Below are 21663 nucleotides of genomic sequence, written 5' to 3'. Positions count from 1 at the left end.
TTTTTGCAAAAAACACCAAGAAATATAGAGCATGGGAACTGAAGTGAATAGTTTTGCATATTCATACAAAAATGTTGCTGAAGAATTTGGGAGGTGGCAAAAAGTCATTTTCTGAAACCTCTGCAGAAAATCTGGAGTTTGATCTTGTGCTCCTAGTTTTTAACATGTAGTTTCTGGATAACCTTGCTTGTCCAATAAATAATGCAGTACCTAGTGAATTGCGGGTGAATTATAACTTTTTTGAATGGTTTTAAACCTGTCTATTGGATCTCATTAATATGGTTGTCAATTTTTTTGTATGAAACTCACTGCATGGAGAGAGCTAGAAGCTTTTGGAATCATGCTGAGGCATTGAGAGCAGTTTAGTCAAGGGTCTGGCAAGCCCATTTGTGATCTCAGTGATATCATTGATCACCAAGAGACTCTCTCCCTCAGCGCAGCTCCTATGGCAACATCAGCTTGTGAGCGATTTGGCCAAGGAGTCGATGCCACAGGGCTATTTCATTCCATAGTGAATTCTGTAGAGCAAGGGAACGATGTCAGGATAAGAGCAATTTGCATTTCAGGAGAGATTTACAAATCTTTGATATTCTAGAAGCGTAGAAAATAGGTGCAGGAGTAGGCCATTCCTCCTCCAGCACCGCCATTCAATATGATCATGGCTGCTCATCCAGAATCAGTACCCCGTTCCTGCTTTCTCCCCACATCCCTTGATGCCGTTGGAATCTCTCTGCAATAGAGAGCTGTGGCTGCTCTCAAACATTATGGTCAGGGAGGAGGCGGTTGGATTTTCGGGCATCAAGGAAGTTGGATAGATGGACGAGGAACAGCACTAGGTGTTGAATGGCAGATTAGGCTTTTTACTGTGAGTGTGCTCCCTGCATTTACTGATTCTGTGTATACATCAGAACATTGATGTGCAGATACTCCTGTTCTCTTTAAACTAGTTTCTCTTTGAACTGGTTTAAATTGTTCTCTTTAAACTAGTTCTCTTTTAATACAAAAAGATGGTTATTCCGATCTCATATGTCTGGCCTATCTGGAAGATTATTCTAAGAATGTTGCTTTTTGAGGAAGTAAAATTTCATAATGTTTTTAAACCTTTTGATGGTTCATATAATTTTGTGACATTCTGAATTTAGTTTCCTGGAGTGATTATATAATCAGGCATTGTCTTTTTGATTCCTTGGAAACCTGACTTGTTTTATCAGATATGAGTTTTTATCACTGATTTGATGAGACTTCTTCAGCCCACAATGCCAATTAACTTGTTGCCTCGTCTGTAAGTGACTGCAAGATAGTGTCGTCATCTTTTGCTGTTTGTAGCAGTAATTCAGAATTTTGCCCTTGCAAATTATTGTAACTATTGTTTAATTAAACCACTGTTTAAGGTGAGGGGGGAGGGGGAAGATTTAATGGAAACCTGAGGGGTAATTTTATTCACATAAAGGGTAGTGGTTGTATGGAACGAGCTGCTGGAGGAGGTAGTTCAGGTAGGTACTATCGCAACGTTGAAGAAACATTTAGACAGGTACATGGATTGGACAGGTTTAGAGGGATATAGGCCAAACGTAGGCAGGTGGGACTAATAATATAGATGGGGCATGTTGGCTGATGTGGGAAAGTTGGGCCGAAGGGCCTGTTTCCATGCTGTGTGATTTTATGACTCTATTGTTGGGATGCATACCTCTGAGGTTTTCCTCTTTTTGTTTACGTTTGTTCCTGTGCAGGTGTGTTTGGCAAAATGCAACTGCACCTCATCGTTGGAGTCTGTGCTAGTCCAGGATCTCAGCCCAGGTGAAGGACCGGCCGTTGAAACAGGTGACTCTCTGGAAGTGTCGTACACAGGGTGGCTTCACCAGAACAACACCTTTGGACAGGTAGGGCTAAATGAGCTCGTGAAACTAGATTGCTGTGGGCTGACTAACATCCATCTCAACACCCCTGCCTACATTTTGAAAGTGCTGCAATGGCTAATTATTACATTTTGCTGGATCCCTATTCGGTGAAATTAAGTGATAAGTTCATCAATTATTCAAAATAAAGCCTGCATGACATAACGGCAGCCTTTGATTGTTGACTGTAAGCGTGCCCATGCACGGCAACCTCGATTCACTTCTTACACTTATACAATGCTTATTGAATTGAATAATTCATTGCAAAGATCGTAGGATGGCTGATGATGAAAATAACTAAATAAAGCTTGTCCTTTAGTGGCTGAGAAATGGAATGAAACCGAAATCTCTTCAGGTGCAGGAAGGAACTGCAGATGCTAGTTTAAACCAAAGATAGACACAAATATATGGAGTAACGCAGCAGGACAGGCAGCATCTCTAGAGGGAAGGAATGGGTGATGTTTCGGGTCGAGACTCGTCAGTCCGAAGAAGGATCCCCACCCGAAACGTCAACCATTCCTTCTCTCCAGAGATGCTGCCTATCCCGTTGAGTTACTCCATCTTTTTGTGTCTATCTTCAAAATCTCTTCATTTTGTTTTGCAGATGTTTGACACGAATGTCAACAAAGACAAATTGCTGCGACTGAAACTGGGATCGGGGAAAGTGATCAAGGTAGCTCACAGGGTGATTCCAAACTGCTTGCAGCTTATTTGGCTTCCGTGTCATTTGTCATGTCATGAAATTCTCTTAGAAATATGATTTCAGGTGCTGATTAATTTCTAGGTATGGTTTGCAGCATTACTAACCCACCAACCATGGATACTAATTAGGAAAATAGTGATTGGCCAACCGGCTTACATTTACTGTCTTTTTATCAATAACCCCTGCCACTCCTTTTTTTTCCTCCTGCCTCTTCTTGTGACTTGCTTCAGCCAGCCCTCAGCAACTACTACGGTTGTTTAACACTGGCATTAATCACACACTAATTGTGGCTAGGTAGACACAAAATGCTGGAATAACTCAGTGGGTCAGGCAGCATCTTGGGAGAGAAGGAATGGGTGAAGTTTCAGGTCAAGACCCTTCTTCTGACTGATTTTTTCCTACTAATTGTGGCCAGACTGGATAAGGCGTTAATAAATTGGCTTTTTATGGCTCCCAAATAGCTTTGTGACCATTTTGTACTGTTAGATTTTTAGTTTTATTTGCACATTGCTTTATTGTGGAGATTTTGTTTAAGTTTACAACTATCCTATTTTGCAGGGCTGGGAAGTTGGGATGCTGGGAATGAAGAAAAACTCCAAGAGGCTACTGATTATACCCCCGAGTCAGGCATACGGATCGCAAGGAATGCCAAACAGAATTCCGCCTGACGCCACACTTCTCTTCGAAGTGGAGGTTAAAAGGGTGAGTGTCACCTCGAAGTGAGGCAATTGGATGGACTGACATATAAATGGCTCTTTAATCTCTGAGATTAAAATGTCATGACTCGAATACGGTGGCGCAGAGTTTGAGTTGCTGCCTCACAGCGCCAGGGACCCGGGTTCGATCCTGACTACGGCAGCTGTCTGTACGGAGTTTGTACGTTCTCCCTGTGACCTGCGTGGGTTTTCTCCAAGATCTTCAGTTTCTTCCCATACTCCAAAGACGTGCAGTTTTGTAGGTGAATTGGCTTGGTATAATTGTAAATTGTTCCCAGACTGTGTAGGATGGTGTTAATGTGCGAGGATCGCTGGTTGGTGTGGACTTGGTAGGCCGAAGAGCATGTTGCTGTGCTGTATCTCTAAACTAAACTAGTAGAAACTTCCTCTGTTCCTCACTTTAACCTTGCTAGATCATCATTAGCAAAGCTTTAGGTATGTTTGAAGTAACCAGATGAGAATGCTTCTGTTTTAATTGATGCGAAATACAGGGATTTGGGAAATAAACATTTATGTAAATGTGGGGGATGATGCATTTAGAAGCATGTTTTTTAAAAAGATTAATATTTTAGATGTAGTGTGACTTGTTGACATGGAACATAAAATATCGGACAGTCCAGGAGAAGAACTGGCCCAAGACCACGTGCGCAGGAAGGAACTGCAGATGCTGGTTTTAATCGAAGCTAGTCTCAAAATGCTGGAGGTATTCAGTGGGACAGGCAGCATCTCTAAAGAGAAGGAATGGTAGACGGCGAAACGTCACCCATTCCTTCACTCCAGAGATGCTGCCTGTCCCGCCCCCCTGACATCAGTCTGAAGAAGGGTCTCGACCCGAAACGTCACCCATTCCTTCACTCCAGAGATGCTGCCTGTCCCGCCCCCTGACATCAGTCTGAAGAAGGGTCTCGACCCGAAACGTCACCCATTCCTTCACTCCAGAGATGCTGCCTGTCCTGCCCCCCTGACATCAGTCTGAAGAAGGGTCTCGACCCGAAACGTCACCCATTCCTTCACTCCAGAGATGCTGCCTGTCCCGCCCCCTGACATCAGTCTGAAGAAGGGTCTCGACCCGAAACGTCACCCATTCCTTCACTCCAGAGATGCTGCCTGTCCCACTGAGTTACTCCAGCATTTTGTGAATAAAATCTCCTTCATTGTCACTATTGCATCGGCCTCCACCACCCTGGCTGTGCAATCCAGTGTATAAATAAAATACTTGCCCCACTCATCTCCTTTAAACTGTGCCCCACTCACTTTACAGCCCTGCCCTCTGGTCTTTGACATTTCTACCCTGGGGGGAACATGATTCTGACTGTCTACCCAATTTATCTCTCTCATAATTTAAAAAACTGCTATCAGGTCTCCTCTCAGCCTTCGATGTTGCAAAAAAAAAATCCAAGTCTGTCAAATGTCTCCTTATGTTTAAGAATGTTATATATGTTAACATTTTGGGGTAGAGTGGAATGCCAATTTTCATTGCATAGATATATAAATGGATTTTTAAAAAAAAATCGCTTTATCCATTAATGTGAGTTGATGGAATTATGTTTAATGTTCGCCTTGCAGGAGCTTTACTTCATTATTTTTATCTTGCAGGTAAAGTTTTTAAAGGAACCTGGATTCGACAGGCAGAGTAATGGGTCTCGTGATTCGGTGGCATCGTCACCAGCTCCAAGTGTTGAAAGCTTGGCAATGGAAACTTCAATCCCAGCTCCAGTATCTGTACCTCCAAAACCTGGGTAGGGAAGAGCTGAATGCGACCTGTGCCACTCCTAAGTATCCTATTTGTAATTTGACTGAGATTGTGTTTCTAGTTGAGATTCATATTGAGTTTGGAGCTTGGTTCTAACGTGGTTGTTGTGGTCCATTATCCATCCTCCTCGCAGCTCACACGACCACCCAGCTTTGTGTCATCCGCAAACCTGAAGGCCTTTCGGAGTATCGGAAAATGAGTTGTGCTTGTCGGATGCCAAGCTTTAGAACTACGCTTAAAGCCACTATATTTGTGTCCTTTGTCCAGCTGAATTTCTTGGTCGGTCGTGATCCCCAGGTTGTTCATGGTGGGGATCCTGATGGGAATGCATTGAAAGTGTCAGCTGGGCGACTAGACACGTTCCTGTTGGAGATGGTCATACCTTGGAATGTGATGGGCAGGTCAATGTGCGCTGGATGGTTGAGGTTGCATGTTGTCTGGACTCTCGCCACATGCAATGGGTACTTCATCTCACGAGGAGCTGTGAATGGAATTGAGCATTTTGTGCCAACATGAATGAACACGCTGCTTCTAAGCATGTGATAGAAGGGAGGTATTATGACTCACGTAGTTGGAGTTGGAAGCAGGGGCTCATCATTTTGATCTCCGGAGCAGGTTATCTTCTCTCCGGAGATGCTGCCTGTCCCGCTGAGTTACCCCGCATTTTGTGTCTATCTTGAGGATTTATTTCTAATCCATGAATGCTCATGAGAAGGATGTGTAAAGCCACCTAGAATGCTGTAGCTTCTTTGTTCAAGGGGTACATTGTGGGATAAGTGTTTGGGCAGCACGGTGGCGCAGCGGTAGAGTTGCTGCCTTACAGCCAATGCAGTGCAGGAGATCCAGGTTCGATCCCGACTACCGGTGCTGTCTGTACGGAGTTTGTATGACCTGTGTGACCTGTGTGGAATTTCTCCGAGATCTTCGGTTTACTCCCACACTCCAAAGACGTGCAGGTTAATTGGCTTGGTAAATGTAAAAATTGTCCCTAGTGGGTATAGGATCGTGTTAATGTGCGGGGATCACTGGTCGGCGTGAACCCGGTGGGCCGAAAGGACCTGTTTCCGCGCTGTATCTCTAAACTAAACTAAACTAAAATTTAAATGGCTGTTTACTTTGTCACCAGTAAGCATAATTATATTTCAATTATTCATTCTTTTCAGGGAGCATAATGTACGGGCAAAGTCTAATTCAATAAGCGACATGCTTTCTGTAAGTATGGGGGTTGGTTCATAGTTATTGAAGTATAATTTCTTTTGGCTATTAACATACTATGCCTTCTGTCCTAATAATATTCTATTATTTCTGACGTCCTTTAAGTGATAAATTGATTAGACATCAACTTTCAGTTAATGTTCAAGCATAATAATATGTACAGAAGCTTGGCTCATCTCTAATACATTCTGCAAAGTTCTTGTAACAATGGCTGAATGTTTTATTTCTCTACTCACTTACGGGAGTTGATGTTGCTGGCAAGTCGAGGATTTATTTCTGTAGGAAGGAACTGCAGATGTTGGTTTCAACCGAAGATGGACACAAAATGCTGGAATAACTCAGCGGGACAGGCAGCATCTCTGGAGAGAAGGAATGGGTGTGACGTTTCGGGTCGAGTCCCGAAGAAGGGTCTCAACCCAAAACGTCACCCATTCCTTCTCTCCAGAGATGCTGCCTGTCCCGCTGAGTTACTCCAGCATTCTGTGTCTCCCTCTGAACTGCTCATATGGTCTCAGTCTTCAAGTAGCAGGTCAAGCCAATGGCATTTCTGGTGATCCGTGTGTGGCTGTGGCCAACTTTGTAATGCTGCCAAATGTAATGGGCAGGTGGTTGGACTCTGCTGTGGGAGATACTCACTGTCTGATACTCATGACACAAGGCCTTTAGGTGCCCCTGCATCGAGACGGTCAAGATGGGTGTCAGAGGTTGTGAGGCGAAGGCAGGAGAATGTCATTGAGAAGGAAAGATAGATCAGCCATGATTGAATGGCGGCATAGACTTGATGGGCCGAATGACCTTATTTCTGCTCCTACAACTTATGAACATATAAGATCTGGGTGCATGCAGGCATAGATTGTTTCATTTCAAATAAAAGAAGAAAATTTCTGGAAGCATTCTGCAGATTGGGAAGCTTATGGGAGAAAGAGCAGGCAACATTTTGGGTTGAGGATTGTTTTGTTGGAATTGTGAAAGAAGGAAGACAAGTTGGTTTTAAGTTGCAGAGAGAGAGTGGGAGGAGGATGGATTGGTCAAGGGAATATCTCTGATTGGGTGAAGCTCGGGATTCTCTGGTGACAAACTCTTGATGGGTTAATGAGGGCAGTTGGAAAGAGACAAAGAGAAAGAACACAAAGAGAGGAAGATGCCTAAGTTTTGAAATGCAGAGCTGTAGGTCATGTCTGGCAGGTTAGGCAGTGCTGGAAAGGAGAGAATAATGGAGCCGTTACTGAGGATGGGAGGCCTTCAAAAGAATCTCACTGCACCTTGGTACAGGTAATAATAAAGGAACCCATGAGTGACGTGGCTTAATCTGCCAGTGCTTTCACATGTCCACGATTTTATTTCTGAAATTGAAATATTAAAACTTGAACATTCCCCTTTTCATTAACAAACTGATTCTCCATCCTGTTGCTTTTGATTGTTGGATTCTCTTCTTAAATCATAGGGCAGTTACTGTATCCTTGCATATGGTTCCACTTATTTTTCCTGTTCCTTTTTTTCTTAGAATCCTGGTACCACTAAAGCCAAGCTGATTTCCCGAATGGCAAAAATGGGACAACCAATGCCATTTCTCGCAGGGGCTCTTTCTGCACAGCCTGACTCCAGCGACTCTGAACTTGAGGTGAGATGTTGGCAAGCCTACCCTGTTCTGTGAGCCAGGTTTAGAAATAATTGAATGGATCCATTCAGTGAATTGTACTATGTTTGGTTTTGAGAGCAAAATGAATAAACGATCACACATATAGGACAAACTCCATTCTTGGCCACTAAAAGGTTTAGTAAATGCAAATCTAAATGTGGTTTAAATCCAGCTGGGTGTTACCATGACTTGACAGCATTGGGCCTGCACTCGCTGGAGTTTAGAAGGTTGAGGGGGGACCTCATTGAAACGTACAGAAAGGCATAGATAGAGTGGATTTATTCACAAAATGCTGGAGTAACTCAGCAGGTCAGGCAGCATCTCGGGAGAGAAGGAATGGGTGACGTTTCGGGTCGAGACCCTTCTTCAGACTGATGTCGGGGGTGGGACAAAGGAAGGATATAGGTGGAGACAGGAAGATAGAGGGAGATCTGGGAAGGAGGAGGGGAAGGGAGGGACAGAGGAGCTATCTGAAGTTGGAGAAGTCGACGTTCATACCACCGGGCTGCAAACTGCCCAGGCGAAATATGAGGTGCTGCTCCTCCAATTTCCGGCGGGCCTCACTATGGCACTGGAGGAGGCCCATGACAGAGAGGTCAGACTGGGAATGGGAGGGGGAGTTAAAGTGCTGGGCTACCGGGAGATCAGTTGCGTTAATGCGGACCGAGCGCAGGTGTTCAGTGAAGCGATCGCCGAGCCTGCGCTTGGTTTCGCCGATATAAATAAGTTGACATCTAGAGCAGCGGATGCAATAGATGAGGTTGGAGGAGGTGCAGGTGAACCTCTGTCTCACCTGGAAAGACTGTTTGGGTCCTTTGATGGAGTTGAGGGGGGAGGTAAAGGGACAGGTGTTGCATCTCGTGCGGTTGCAAGGGAAAGTGCCCGGGGTTGGGGTGGTTTGGGTAGGAAGGGACGAGTGGACCAGGGAGTTACGGAGGGAACGGTCTCTGCGGAACGCAGAGAGGGGAGGGGATGGGAAGATATGGCCAGTGGTGGGGTCCCGTTGTAGGTGACGGAAATGTTGGTGGATGATATGTTGGATCCGCTGGCTGGTGGGGTGGAAGGTGAGAACGAGGGGGATCCTGTCCTTGTTGCGAGTGGGGGGAGGGGGAGCAAGAGCGGAGCTGCGGGATGTAGAAGAGACCCTAGTGAGAGCCTCATCTATAATGGAGGAGGGGAAGCCCCGTTTTCTGAAGAACGAGGACATCTCGGAAGCCCTAGTCTGAAACACCTCATCCCGGGCGCTGATGCGGCGTAGACGGAGGAATTGGGAGTAGGGGATAGACTTTTTGCAGGGGACCGGGTGGGAAGAAGTGTAGTCCAGATAGCTGTGCGAGTCGGTGGGCTTGTAGTAAATGTCCGTCACTAGTCTGTCTCCTGTGATGGAGATGGTGAGGTCCAGAAACGGGAGGGAGATGTCAGAGATAGTCCAGGTATATTTAAGGGCAGGATGGAAATTGGAGGTGAAGTGTATGAAGTCAGTGAGTTCTGCATGGGTGCAAGAGGTAGCACCAATGCAGTCGTCGATGTAGCGGAGGTAGAGTTCGGGGATGGGGCCAGTGTACGTCTGGAACAGGGATTGTTCGACGTACCCGACAAAGAGGCAGGCGTAGCTAGGGCCCATGCGAGTGCCCATAGCTACGCCTCTGTTATGGAGGAAGTGGGAGGAGTCAAAGGAGAAGTTGTTGAGGGTAAGAACCAGCTCTGCTAGGCGGAGGAGAGTGTTGGTTGATGGGGATTGGCTGGTTCTACGGTCGAGGAAGAAACGGAGGGCTTCGAGACCATCCTTGTGGGGGATGGAGGTGTAGAGTGACTGGACAAATTTGGATGTGGAAAGGATGTTCTAGGATGGGGAGAAGGCAGGAGAATGGGGTTAGGAGTGAGAGAGATCAACCATGATTGAATGGTAGAGTAGACTAGATGGACCAAATAGCCTAATTCTGGTGCGATCACTTATGACCTTATGAGACCTCTTTTCTACTGTTCCTGCAGGATCATTCGTCGAGAGGAGCGCCTCCTGCTGCCCCGTCAGCAGCCCAGCACCCTGCTGCTCCGGTTCCCAGTCTACCTGCACACCATCCTCCACCAGGTCAGGTGCAATTGTCTTTGCCCCTCATCGCTAAATCGCTCATCACATTTTAATCATCATTTGAACTGTACAGGCTGCATTTCAATTTGATACGTGCAAATTAACCCTGATGCATTTGGCATGGCAGCTTATTGTAATACCACCTTTACAGATGTTTTCGGGCTGTGTTGAAGCAGAGGGAGCTTCCTGCCTGGGTTTGGTCTGGGTTTTTTTCAATTTGCCACCATATTTCTGTTATGGGGGCTGGTTGACAAAAATGTTCAGTCTTACATTTTTAAGCATCTAGTTTCATTTGAAACTTTTTAAAAAAGTTAATTGTTAGTTAATAAAGTTATAAATAGTTATAAAAAGTTATAAAGTTAATAGAGAAATTGCAGTGAATTGTGGACACAGCCCAGACCAGCACACAAACCAACCTCCTTTCCATTGACTCCATTTGTACCTCACGCTGCCTCGGCAAGGCCAGCAGCATCATCAAGGACGAGTCGCACCCCGGCCATTCCCTCTCCCATCGGGTAAAAGGCACAGAAGTATGTAAACGCACACCTCCAGATTCAGGGACAGTTTCTTCCCAGCTGTTATCAGGCAACTGAACCATCCTACCACAACCAGAGAGCCATCCTGAACTACTATCTACCTCATTGGTGACCCACGGACGATCTTTGATCGGACGTTACTGGTTACCTTGCACTAAACGTCATTCCCTTATCGTTTATCTATACACAGTGAGTGGGTTGATTGTAATCATGTACAGTCTTTCCGCTGACTGGTTAGCACGCAACAAAAGCTTTTCACTGTCCGTCGGTACACGTGACAATAATCTAAACTGAAATAGAGAGTTTTGTTTCTGACGTAATTTGTTTGACATCAACAGTGCCAGTTTCTATGCTTCCGACATCATCTGCAGCATTAATGCCTGTTGCTTTGCCCGCTCAGCAAGGACTGCCTGGCAGTGCCCAATCATTCCAGGTACTTTGCTGTATCTTTCATTCATTTCAAACAGAATGTAATGCGCAAAACTTGTCAACGTATACTTTCAAGTAGATAGACACAAAATGATGGAGTGACTCAGCGGGTCAGGCAGCATCTCTGGAGAGAAGGAATGGGTGACGTTTCAAAGTGGAACCGCCCCCTCCCCTGACATCAGTCTGAAGAAGGGTCTCAACCTAGCACCCATTCCTTCTCTCCAGAAATGCTGCCTGACCCGCTGAGTTACTCCAGCATTTTGTGTCTCCCTTCGATTTAAACCAGCATCTGCAGTTTCTTTACCTATACTTTCACATACTTTAGTATTTGAAGCTTGATTCGGCCATAACTCGTAGTTGTCTTCATTGTCAAATAAAATGTACTGAAGCCCTTTGAGATTATCAAGATTTGACTTAAAAGCTACACAAATGTTGGGGCAGGTCACCAATGCTTGGTCAAAGGAATGGGTATTAAGATACATCTCAGAGATCTTTGATCAGACTTTATTGGCTTTATCTTGCACTAAACGTTATTCATGTTATTCCCCTTATCGTGAGATGAGTGATTTCTTTAGTCAGAGGGTCAAAGAATGTGGAATTCTGTGCCACAGAAGGCTGTGGAGGCCAAGTCAGTGGATATATTTAAGGCAGAGATAGATAGATTCTTGATTAGTACGGGTGTCAGAGGTTATGGGGAGAAGGCAGGAGAATGGGGTTGGGAGGGAGAGATAGATCAGTCATGATTGAATGGCAGAGTAGACTTGATGGGCCGAATGGCCTAATTCTGCTCCTATCACTAATGATCTTTTGACCATTTATCTGTAAACTGGGTGGCTCGATTTTAATGTGTAGGAAAGAACTGCAGATGCTGGTTTAAATCGAAAGAGGACACAAAATGCTGGAGTAACTCAGCAGGCCAGGCAGCATCTCTGGAGAGTCTGAAGAAGGGTCTCGACCCAAAACGTCACCCATTCCTTCTCTCCTGAGATACTGCCTGTCCCGCTGAGTTACTCCAGCATTTTGTGTCTATGCTCGATTTTAATCATGTATTGTCTTTCCGCTGATTGGTTAGCACCCAACAAAAGCTTTTCACTGTACCTCGGTACACGTGACAATAAATAAACTAAGCTGTAGGAGAGGAGTGAGGTGGAGAAATTTTGTGAGTGAACTCCAGCTCCTGGGAGCAAGGACTCTGCTGTTCAGTCAGAGTTCACGTCCACAAATAAAGTGACAAATGAAGTACCATACCAAAGGCCGTGGATTAAATTCTGCACATCACAAACCTAGTTTGTATCAACTTTAATGGAATCACCGTTTCTCATGTGTTCAGCCTGTGGGAGCTGTTACTCGTTCGTTTGTGCCGTTTAAGGTGGTGTGTCGGCTTGTCGTGTAGCCTGGGAGGAGGGGTGATTGAATTCCTGAGTGGACTGATGAACAGTGGTGGAAAGCACATGATAACATTTTTGTAAAACTTTTTCACAATTGATTGCAAATGATTATATTCCACAGCCGTACACAGGAATGCACTATGGTTACGCACAAGGTCACGGGGCTCAGACACAGATTCAGTCAATCACACCGATGTACCCAGCTCAAGCACCCCAGTACCAAGGTACGTGTGCAGTTTATTTAATAGAGGTTCAGTGTGGGTCCAGCACACAAACCAACCTCCCTTCCACTGACTCCATCCACACCTCACGCTGCCTCGGCAAGGCCAGCAGCCCAGACCATCACACAAACCAACCTCCCTTCCACTGACTCCATCTACACCTCACGCTGCCTCGGCAAGGCCAGCAGCCCAGACCATCACACAAACCAACCTCCCTTCCACTGACTCCATCTACACCTCACGCTGCCTCGGCAAGGCCAGCAGCCCAGACCATCACACAAACCAACCTCCCTTCCACTGACTCCATCCACACCTCACGCTGCCTTGGCAAGGCCAGCAGCATAATCAAGGACGAGTCGCACCCCGGCCACTCCCTCTTCTCCCCTCTCCCATAGGGCAAAAGGTACAGAAGTGTGAAAATGCACACCTCCAGATTCAGGGACAGTTTCTTCCCAGCTGTTATCAGGCAACTGAACCATCCTACCACAACCAGAGAGCAGTCCTGAACTACCATTTCCTCATTGGTGACTTTTGGACTATCTTTGATTGGACTTCACTGGCTTTACCTTGCACTAAACGTTATTCCCTTATCATGTATCTGTACACTGTGAATGGCTCGATTGTAATCATGTATTGTCTTTCCGCTGACTGGTTAGCACGCAACAAAATATTTTCACTGTACCTCGGTACACGTGGCATTAAACTAAACTAAAGTGAACTGAAACAGGCCCTTCGGCCCACCGTCCATGCCGACCAACAATCACCCGTACACTAGTATCATCCTGCACAATAGGGATAATTTTACAGAAGCAAATTAACCTACAAACCTGCGCGTCTTTTGGGATGTGGAAGGAAACTGGAGTACCCGGAGAAAACCAACACGATCACTGGGAGAACATGCAAACTCCGTACAGATAGCACCTCAAGTCAGGATCGAACCCAGTTCTCTGGCGCTGTAAAGCAGCAATACTACCACTGCGCCACCATGCTGCCCTATTTGCATCAGGCTCTATGCGGTAGAGTTGCTGCCTTACAGCGAATGCAGCGTCGGAGACTCAGGTTCGTTCCTGACTACGGGCGCCGTCTGTATGGAGTTTGTACGTTCTCCCCGTGACCTGCGTGGGTTTTCTCCGAGATCTTCGGTTTCCTCCCACACTCCAAAGACGTGCAGGTTTGTAGGTTAATTGACTGGGTAAATGTAAAAATTGTCCCTGGTGTGTGTAGGATAGTGTTAATGTACGGGGATCACTGGGCGGCGTGGACTTGGTGGGACGAAAGGGCCTGTTTCCGCGCTGTAGAATCTAAATCTAAAATCTAAAATCTAATAATATTGTATTGAATAGTTGTTGTGAATAAAGCTGAAGAAATTCAAAGCCTTTAAAACTGGCGTGAGCAGCAAGTGTATTGCAGTCTGTTGTTTTATAGTAATCGAGATAGGGAAACGAGGAACTGCAGATGCTGGTTAATACTCAGAGTGCCGGAGTAACTCAGCAGGTCAGGCAGCATCTTTGGAGAACATGGGTAGGTGACGTTTCAGGTTGAGACCCTTCTTCATGTTTCAGGGTTTGAAGAAGGGTTCCAAAGCATGGATAAGTGATCCGAAACGTCACCTATCCATGTTCTCCAGAGATGCTGCCTGACCCGCTGAGTTACTCCAGCACTCTGTGAAACGTCACCTATCCATGTTCTCCAGAGATGCTGCCTGACCCGCTGAGTTACTCCAGCACTCTGTGAAACGTCACCTATCCATGTTCTCCAGAGATGCTGCCTGACCCGCTGAGTTACTCCAGCACTCTGTGAAACGTCACCTATCCATGTTCTCCAGAGATGCTGCCTGACCCGCTGAGTTACTCCAGAACTCTGTGAAACGTCATCTATCCATGTTCTCCACAGATGCTGCCTGACCCACTGAGTTACTCCAGCACTCTGTGTCCTTTTGTCCTGTAGATGTACTTGGTCATTTGGGTTGAAGGAGAGTGTTGTGCATGTACCAGTTCCATGGGAAGGGGGGCCATGGTGGTAAACCCCCAATGACTGCCCCCCTTGTATACATTGAACAAAGTAGTGTGTCTGGTGTGCAGCGTTGATGAGGATTGGAATGTTGATATGTTTGTTTAGTTACATAATAGTCTGACATCAGTGGTGGGGAAAATGCTGGAGTCAATTATAAAAGACGAAATTGCTGAGCATTTGGATAGCAGTAACGGGATCGTTCCGAGTCAGCATGGATTTACGAAGGGGAAATCATGCTTGACAAATCTACTGGAATTTTTTGAGGATGTAACTAGGAAAATTGACAAGGGAGAGTCAGTGGATGTGGTGTACCTCGACTTTCAGAAAGCCTTCGACAAGGTCCCACATAGGAGATTAGTGGGCAAAATTAGGGCACATGGTATTGGGGGTAGGGTACTGACATGGATAGAAAATTGGTTGACAGACAGAAAGCAAAGAGTGGGGATAAATGGGTCCCTTTCGGAATGGCAGGCAGTGACCAGTGGGGTACCGCAAGGTTCGGTGCTGGGACCCCAGCTATTTACGATATACATTAATGACTTAGACGAAGGGATTAAAAGTACCATTAGCAAATTTGCAGATGATACTAAGTTGGGGGGTAGTGTGAATTGTGAGGAAGATGCAATAAGGCTGCAGGGTGACCTGGACAGGTTGTGTGAGTGGGCGGATACATGGCAGATGCAGTTTAATGTAGATAAGTGTGAGGTTATTCACTTTGGAAGTAAGAATAGAAAGGCAGATTATTATCTGAATGGTGTCAAGTTAGGAGGAGGGGGAGTTCAACGAGATCTGGGTGTCCTAGTGCATCAGTCAATGAAAGGAAGCATGCAGGTTCAGCAGGCAGTGAAGAAAGCCAATGGAATGTTGGCCTTCGTAACAAGAGGAGTTGAGTATAGGAGCAAAGAGGTCCTTCTACAGTTGTACCGGGCCCTGGTGAGACCGCACCTGGAGTACTGTGTGCAGTTTTGGTCTCCAAATTTGAGGAAGGATATTCTTGCTATGGAGGGCGTGCAGCGTAGGTTCACTAGATTAATTCCCGGAATGGCGGGACTGTCGTATGTTGAAAGGCTGGAGCGATTGGGCTTGTATACACTGGAATTTAGAAGGATGAGGGGGGATCTTATTGAAACATATAAGATAATTAGGGGATTGGACACATTAGAGGCAGATAACATGTTCCCAATGTTGGGGGAGTCCAGAACAAGGGGCCACAGTTTGAGAATAAGGGGTAGGCCATTTAGAACGGAGATGAGGAAGAACTTTTTCAGTCAGAGGGTGGTGAAGGTGTGGAATTCTCTGCCTCAGAAGGCAGTGGAGGCCAGTTCGTTGGATGCTTTCAAGAGAGAGCTGGATAGAGCTCTTAAGGATAGCGGAGTGAGGGGGTATGGGGAGAAGGCAGGAACGGGGTACTGATTGATAGTGATCAGCCATGATCGCATTGAATGGTGGTGCTGGCTCGAAGGGCTGAATGGCCTACTCCTGCACCTATTGTCTATTGTCTATTGTCTATTTGTCTGCAGAGTGTTACATTGAACATTTGGCATCTTTCCCAAGTAAAGCATTTTAAGGTGATTTTATTTGTTCCCTTTTTTTGCAGCTAGTGGTGACGTCACCTCGTTCATGATGACTGAGGCTCGCCAGCACAACACTGAAATTCGATTGGCCATTAGCAAGGCATCAGATAAAATTGACCACCTTGCTCTTAAGGTGAGCTGAATTTGAGATTCTGCAGGTTTGCTTTTTAAAGAGCTACCTGGAGTTACCTGGATACAAACTGGGCACTAATCTTAACTGGATTAATTTTAGGCATGATACAGTAAGTCAAAAGGCTGGAAGAGAGAGGGGTGAGGTGGGGGGGAGTGGGGGTGAGGTGGTGGGGGGGGGGTGGGAGTGGGTGAGGTGTGAGGGGGTGAGGTGGGGGTGAGGCGAGGTGAGGTGGGTTGGGGGGGGGGGGAGTGGAAACCCAGAGTCTTAATGAATTCGACATTGCTAGAAGTATTCACATGCGGATATGTATCTAGTCAATAAACTCAGTCAAAGGCAATTATTTAACGTATAAATAAAGAAACCAGGAGTAGGCCAAAGATAGACAGAAAATGCTGCAGTAACAGCAGGTCAGGCAACATCTCGGGTAAAAGGGAATAGGTGTCAATAGTCAATAGTCAATAGTGGTTTATTTCTCACATACACATAAATGTGTAGTGAAATGAAACATTACCCGCAGTTCAACAATAAGACCAATAAGAATAATCAATAAAAATGCAATAACACATACAATCACAAACTAACATCAAACAAAAAGAAACATCCATCACAGTGAGTCTCCTCCAGTCCCTCTTCACTGTGATGGAAGGCCACAATGTCTTTTCTCTTCCCCTGCCGTCTTGTCCCGCGGTCAGGCTGTTGTAGGAACTGCAGATGCCGGTCAAGAATCCCACATGTTTTAACTTTATGCACACACCTCTTACATGGGACCTTATCGAAACCTTCTGTAAGTATTCAATTTCCACTGATATTCCCTTCTCTAAAAATTATATCCTCAAAAAAACTCCAGTAGATTTTTTAAACATGAATTCTATTTCATAAGACCATGCTGACTTTGTTCGGTCACGATAGTGTTTTAACCCTGGATAATACTCTATAGTAAGCGTTGCTGATGAATGTTGATGTCGTTTGCCTGGCGTAAGAATTATTATTAATTCTGGATGAAGGGAATTAGGCTTGAGTTTTTAACATTGTACACCTCGTTGTCACCTTCCCCTAGCTAACAATGATCTATTCTACATTTTTGTTGAGTTTTGCCCCTTTGATCTCTCGTTTTCACACCTTGCCCTTGCATATCTCTCGTTTCCCTTGCCACTAATTCTCCTTCTGAAGAAGGGTCTCGACCCGAAATGTCATCCATTTCTTCTCTCCAGAGATGCTGCCTGTCCCGCTGAATTTCTGAAGAAGGGTCTCGACCCGAAATGTCACCCATTTCTTCTCTCCAGAGATGCTGCCTGTCCCGCTGAGTTACTCCAGCACCTTGTGTCTATCAAGGGGATTTGGATGCAGTTTTAGAGGATGTAAATGATGTGAACAGATTGTGCTGGTAAAAGATGATAATAGGACTGTAACCAAGAGTGGATTGATGCATCTTATCGAAGCTGAGATCTGTCTTTTGTCACAGATGGAAGACTTGCAGAAGCACAGCACAGGGCCCTCAGTCCCAGGCATTTCATCGTTCACCATGGAAACAAGCATGATAATGCATAATATCCAGAGAATCATACAGGTAAGTGCAGTCACTGTGTCTGTTTGCTACCTTTATTCAGTTAAAGGGTGTGACCGTCACTGACGAGCCTGGCGTTTAGTGCTCTCCCACGTTGCTGTAGACGAGGTACTGAGCTGCCTGTTTGAACCATCACAGCCCATTGTATTGTTGAGAAGGGAGTTGGGTGATTTAGAGCCAATATTGTTGAAACAGGTGTAGGAAAAAAACTACAGATGCTGGTTAAAATCGAAGGTAGACACAAAAAGCTGGAGTAGGCAGCATCTCTGGAGAGAAGGAATGGGTGACGTTTCTGGTCGAGACTCAAAACGTCATCTATTCCTTTTCTCCAGAGATGCTGTCTGGCTTACTCCAGCACTTTGGGTGTCTCTCTTATAGGTTCACAAGTTATAGGACCTTTTAAGTTCTAGGAGCAGAATTAGGCTATTCGGCCTCTCAAGTCTACATGGCCATTCAGTAATGGCTGATCAATCTTTTCCTCTCAATCCCATTCTCCTGCCTTCTCCCGATAACCCCTGACATCCATACTGATCAAATGATGGACTAAAGGTCCACAGTGTAGCGGTTTGTTGTGGTCATGCTTAGGATCCTGTCTAGAGAAACTCTTGCAGTAAAGTCCTAGATCTAAAGAGGTTGTCTACAGTTTTTTTGTTTCGTTTCATATCCACTACTTTCCTCTCTAGGAAAATGAGAGACTGAAGCAAGAAGTGTTTGATAAAAGCGGTCGGATTGAAGAGCAGAATGGAAAGATCAGTGAGCTGATCCAGAGAAACCAAAGGTATGGGGAAGGAATCAAACTGCATTAACTCTGAGCAACGTGAAGGATGCTTTTGCTTTGGTTCAGCTGATTTATTTTTGTAAAAATCATTGAAAATTAAAACAATGCAGATGCTGGAGATGAAAATACCAAATGCTGCAAACACTTATATTGGGCAACATTCAGGGACAAATAAATTCTTTAGTCAGAGGGTGGTGAATCTGTGGAATTCATTACCACAGAAGGCTGTGGAGGGCAAGTCAATGGGTATTTTCAAGGCAAAGATCGATAGATTCTTGTTTAGTACGCGTTGTCGGGGTAATGGGGTGAAGGCAGGAAAATGGGGTTGAGAGGGAAAGATAGATCAGCCACGATTGAATGGCGGAGTAGACTTGATGGGCCGAATGGCCTAATTTTGCTCCACTCACTTATGAAAAATGAATTTGCGTTTCAGAGCCATTACTCTTCCTCAGAACTGGGAAAAAGAGAAGTGTGTAGGAAGGAACTGCAGATACTTCAGGCGAAGGGTCTCGACCAGAAACAGCACCCATTCCTTCTATCCAGAAAGGCTGCCATGACTAAATATCCTGGTTTAGATTTTTTAACTTCCCACCCTTTGCGTTTTAACTTCCCACCTGAAGATATAATTTTGCTTTCTTATAGATTCATAGAGTCTTACAGCGTAGAAACAGGTCCATCGGCTCAACTTGTCCACACCGGCCAACGTCCCATCTACACGAGTTCCACCTGCCTGCATTTGGCCCATATCCCTTTAAACCTGTCCTATCCATGTACCTGTCCAAATGTTTCTTAAACGTTACGATAGTACCCGCCTCAAACACCTCCTCCGGCAGCTCGTTTCATATACCTACCACCCATTGTGTGAAAACGTTACCCCCAGGTTCTTATTAAATCTTTCCCCCTTCACCTTAAACCTATGTCCTCTGGTTCTCGATTCCCCTGCTCTGGGCAAGAGACTCTGTGCGTCTACCCGATCTATTCCTCTCATGATTTTGTACACCTCTATAAGATCACTTCTCATCTGCCTGCGCTCCTAGGAATATAGTCCCAGCCTGGCCAACCTCTCTCTGTATTTGGTATCCTGTTGTCTCAATTCGTAAAGTCTGTTCAATGTGCCATTTTGTTTTTACATCTAAAGACAGTCCTTATTCTCATTTCCCATGTCTCACGACCCATATTTCATTTTCATAATTGTGGGTCTCTTCCTGCTTGCAGATACGTGGAGCAAAGTAATTCGTTGATGGAGCAGAGGAACGACTCTCTGATGTCCTCAACAGAGAATAACCAAGCCCGCATCCTGCTTGCAGAGCAGGAGAAGGTAAGCTTGGGGTTATTGTGCACTTGCTGTCCTGACTGTTACAGTCTGACACCCATCCCTCTGTGCATCCCTGCTTCTGTTTACATTTGGCATTGATTTTGGACTGGGCCAACTTGGCCCTCAGTCTTACAGCATGTTATTGTTAAGTTGATACATTTTATGTTTGTTTTAATGATCTTTTGTAGCAGGAGCAATAGCACAACAGTAAGACCACTCAAGCACTTTTAGATGCAAGCTTTGATATTTCAAACATTACACTCTTGTGTTAAGTTTATGGTTATTTTAATTGTGCTGCAAACAATTCTTTCCAACCTGTTATATGTCATGGAGCATTAGAATGATAGAATGGACAGGACATGTTTAGAGGGGTGTGGGCCAAACGCAGGCAGGTGGGACTATTGTACCATGACATGTGGGTCGGTGTGGGCAAGTTGGGCCGCATGGCCTGTTTCCACTCTGTATGACACTATCACATGGTCTTCACATCCTGCTTGTGGAGCAGCAGAAGGTGGAGTCATAGAGTGATACAGCGCGGAAACAGATCCTTCGGCCTAACTCGCCCACACCAGGCAACAGTGTCCCAGCGACCCTAGTCCCACTTGTCTGCGCTTGGTCCATATCCCTCCAAACCTGTACTATCCATGTACCTGTCTAACTGTTTCTTAAATAATGGAATAGCCCCTGCCTCAACTACCTCCTCTGGCAGCTTGTTCCATACACCCACCATCCTCTGTGTGAAAAAGTTACCCCTCGGATTCCTATTAAATCTTTTCCCCTTCACCTTGAACCTATGTCCCTCTGGTCGTCGTTCCCTTACTCTGGGTAAAAGACTGTGCATCTATCCGATCTATTCCTCTCATGATTTTGTATACTTCTAATAAGATCTCCCCTCATCCTCCTACGCTCCATAGAATAGAGACCCAGCCTACTCAACCTCGCCCTGTAGCTCACACCTTCTAGTCCTGGCAACATCCTTGGAAATCTTTTCTGAACCCTGTCAAGCCTAGGCTTGGGTTTCTTGCACCCGTGTACGTGGGCCCGTGGTCTGGTGAAGCTGAGGTGGATTCTTGTGAGGAATGAGGATTGGGACAGAAACTCTGGGATAATCAATGCAATCACCTCAGGAATACTCGATTAACAAGGGGGTGTGGCGTGCAGGAAGAAAGGCAAAAGGAATGTGGGCAGAGTTACCCAAGTGCAGCCGTGGCCTTGCTGAGAACGTAGCTGGGTTCCCATCAGGCATTTACTTCACCTCAGGGGAAGCATCTCTGCTGCAGTACATTTGAATCTTAGTTTCATAGTTTGGAAGAAGATTGTGATAAATCAGGCTTTCACTGTTGATATTCCTCACTGCAAGTGTCAGTGGACTTGACAAAGAATGTGTATGTACATCTTTTCAAAAAAATAGTCTTTAAAAACACAGTTGCACATGTAAGTAAGTATTCTTGTGGTCCAATATTTCTCATGTTCTGTATTATCAAGGAGATCTTGGTCCACACCAGTTTGGATATCAGTGTGTTGAGTCCCATTGCAACACCTGGATCCTTTACGTTATGTTTCTTAATTGCTGTTTCACGCAAGATCATTTTTTCTGAACGCACCACAATTTGTTCTGTCTCCTTTGGTTTTATTGCTAGTTGTATCAACTAAGTTCATTAATTCCTACGGTTGACACAAAATGCTGGAGTAACTCAGAGGG

The 21663-nt window shown here is 45.3% G+C and overlaps 1 protein-coding gene across 7 annotated transcripts in view; it reads left to right on the top strand.

Moving 5' to 3' along the window:
• fkbp15a (FKBP prolyl isomerase family member 15a) overlaps positions 1-21663 on the top strand; it is a 71512-nt gene that overhangs the window by 24120 nt on the left and 25729 nt on the right. For all 7 annotated transcript variants that reach the window (XR_013549196.1, XR_013549195.1, XM_078426149.1 and 4 more), the window contains 13 exons: positions 1731-1880; positions 2500-2568; positions 3157-3300; positions 4911-5053; positions 6231-6279; positions 7787-7903; positions 9914-10010; positions 10885-10979; positions 12485-12587; positions 16195-16304; positions 17767-17871; positions 18552-18646; positions 19862-19964. Coding sequence is in view for 5 of the 7 variants with exons in the window: in XM_078426149.1 (XP_078282275.1) it covers positions 1731-1880; positions 2500-2568; positions 3157-3300; positions 4911-5053; positions 6231-6279; positions 7787-7903; positions 9914-10010; positions 10885-10979; positions 12485-12587; positions 16195-16304; positions 17767-17871; positions 18552-18646; positions 19862-19964 (1380 nt within the window). In the remaining 2 variants the exon portion in view is untranslated. The remainder of the gene's footprint in view (positions 1-1730; positions 1881-2499; positions 2569-3156; positions 3301-4910; positions 5054-6230; positions 6280-7786; positions 7904-9913; positions 10011-10884; positions 10980-12484; positions 12588-16194; positions 16305-17766; positions 17872-18551; positions 18647-19861; positions 19965-21663) is intronic.

The sequence above is a fragment of the Rhinoraja longicauda genome, chromosome 31 (genome assembly GCF_053455715.1).
Source record: "Rhinoraja longicauda isolate Sanriku21f chromosome 31, sRhiLon1.1, whole genome shotgun sequence".
Lineage (NCBI taxonomy): Eukaryota > Metazoa > Chordata > Chondrichthyes > Rajiformes > Arhynchobatidae > Rhinoraja > Rhinoraja longicauda.
This window is presented reverse-complemented; position numbering and strand designations above follow the sequence as displayed.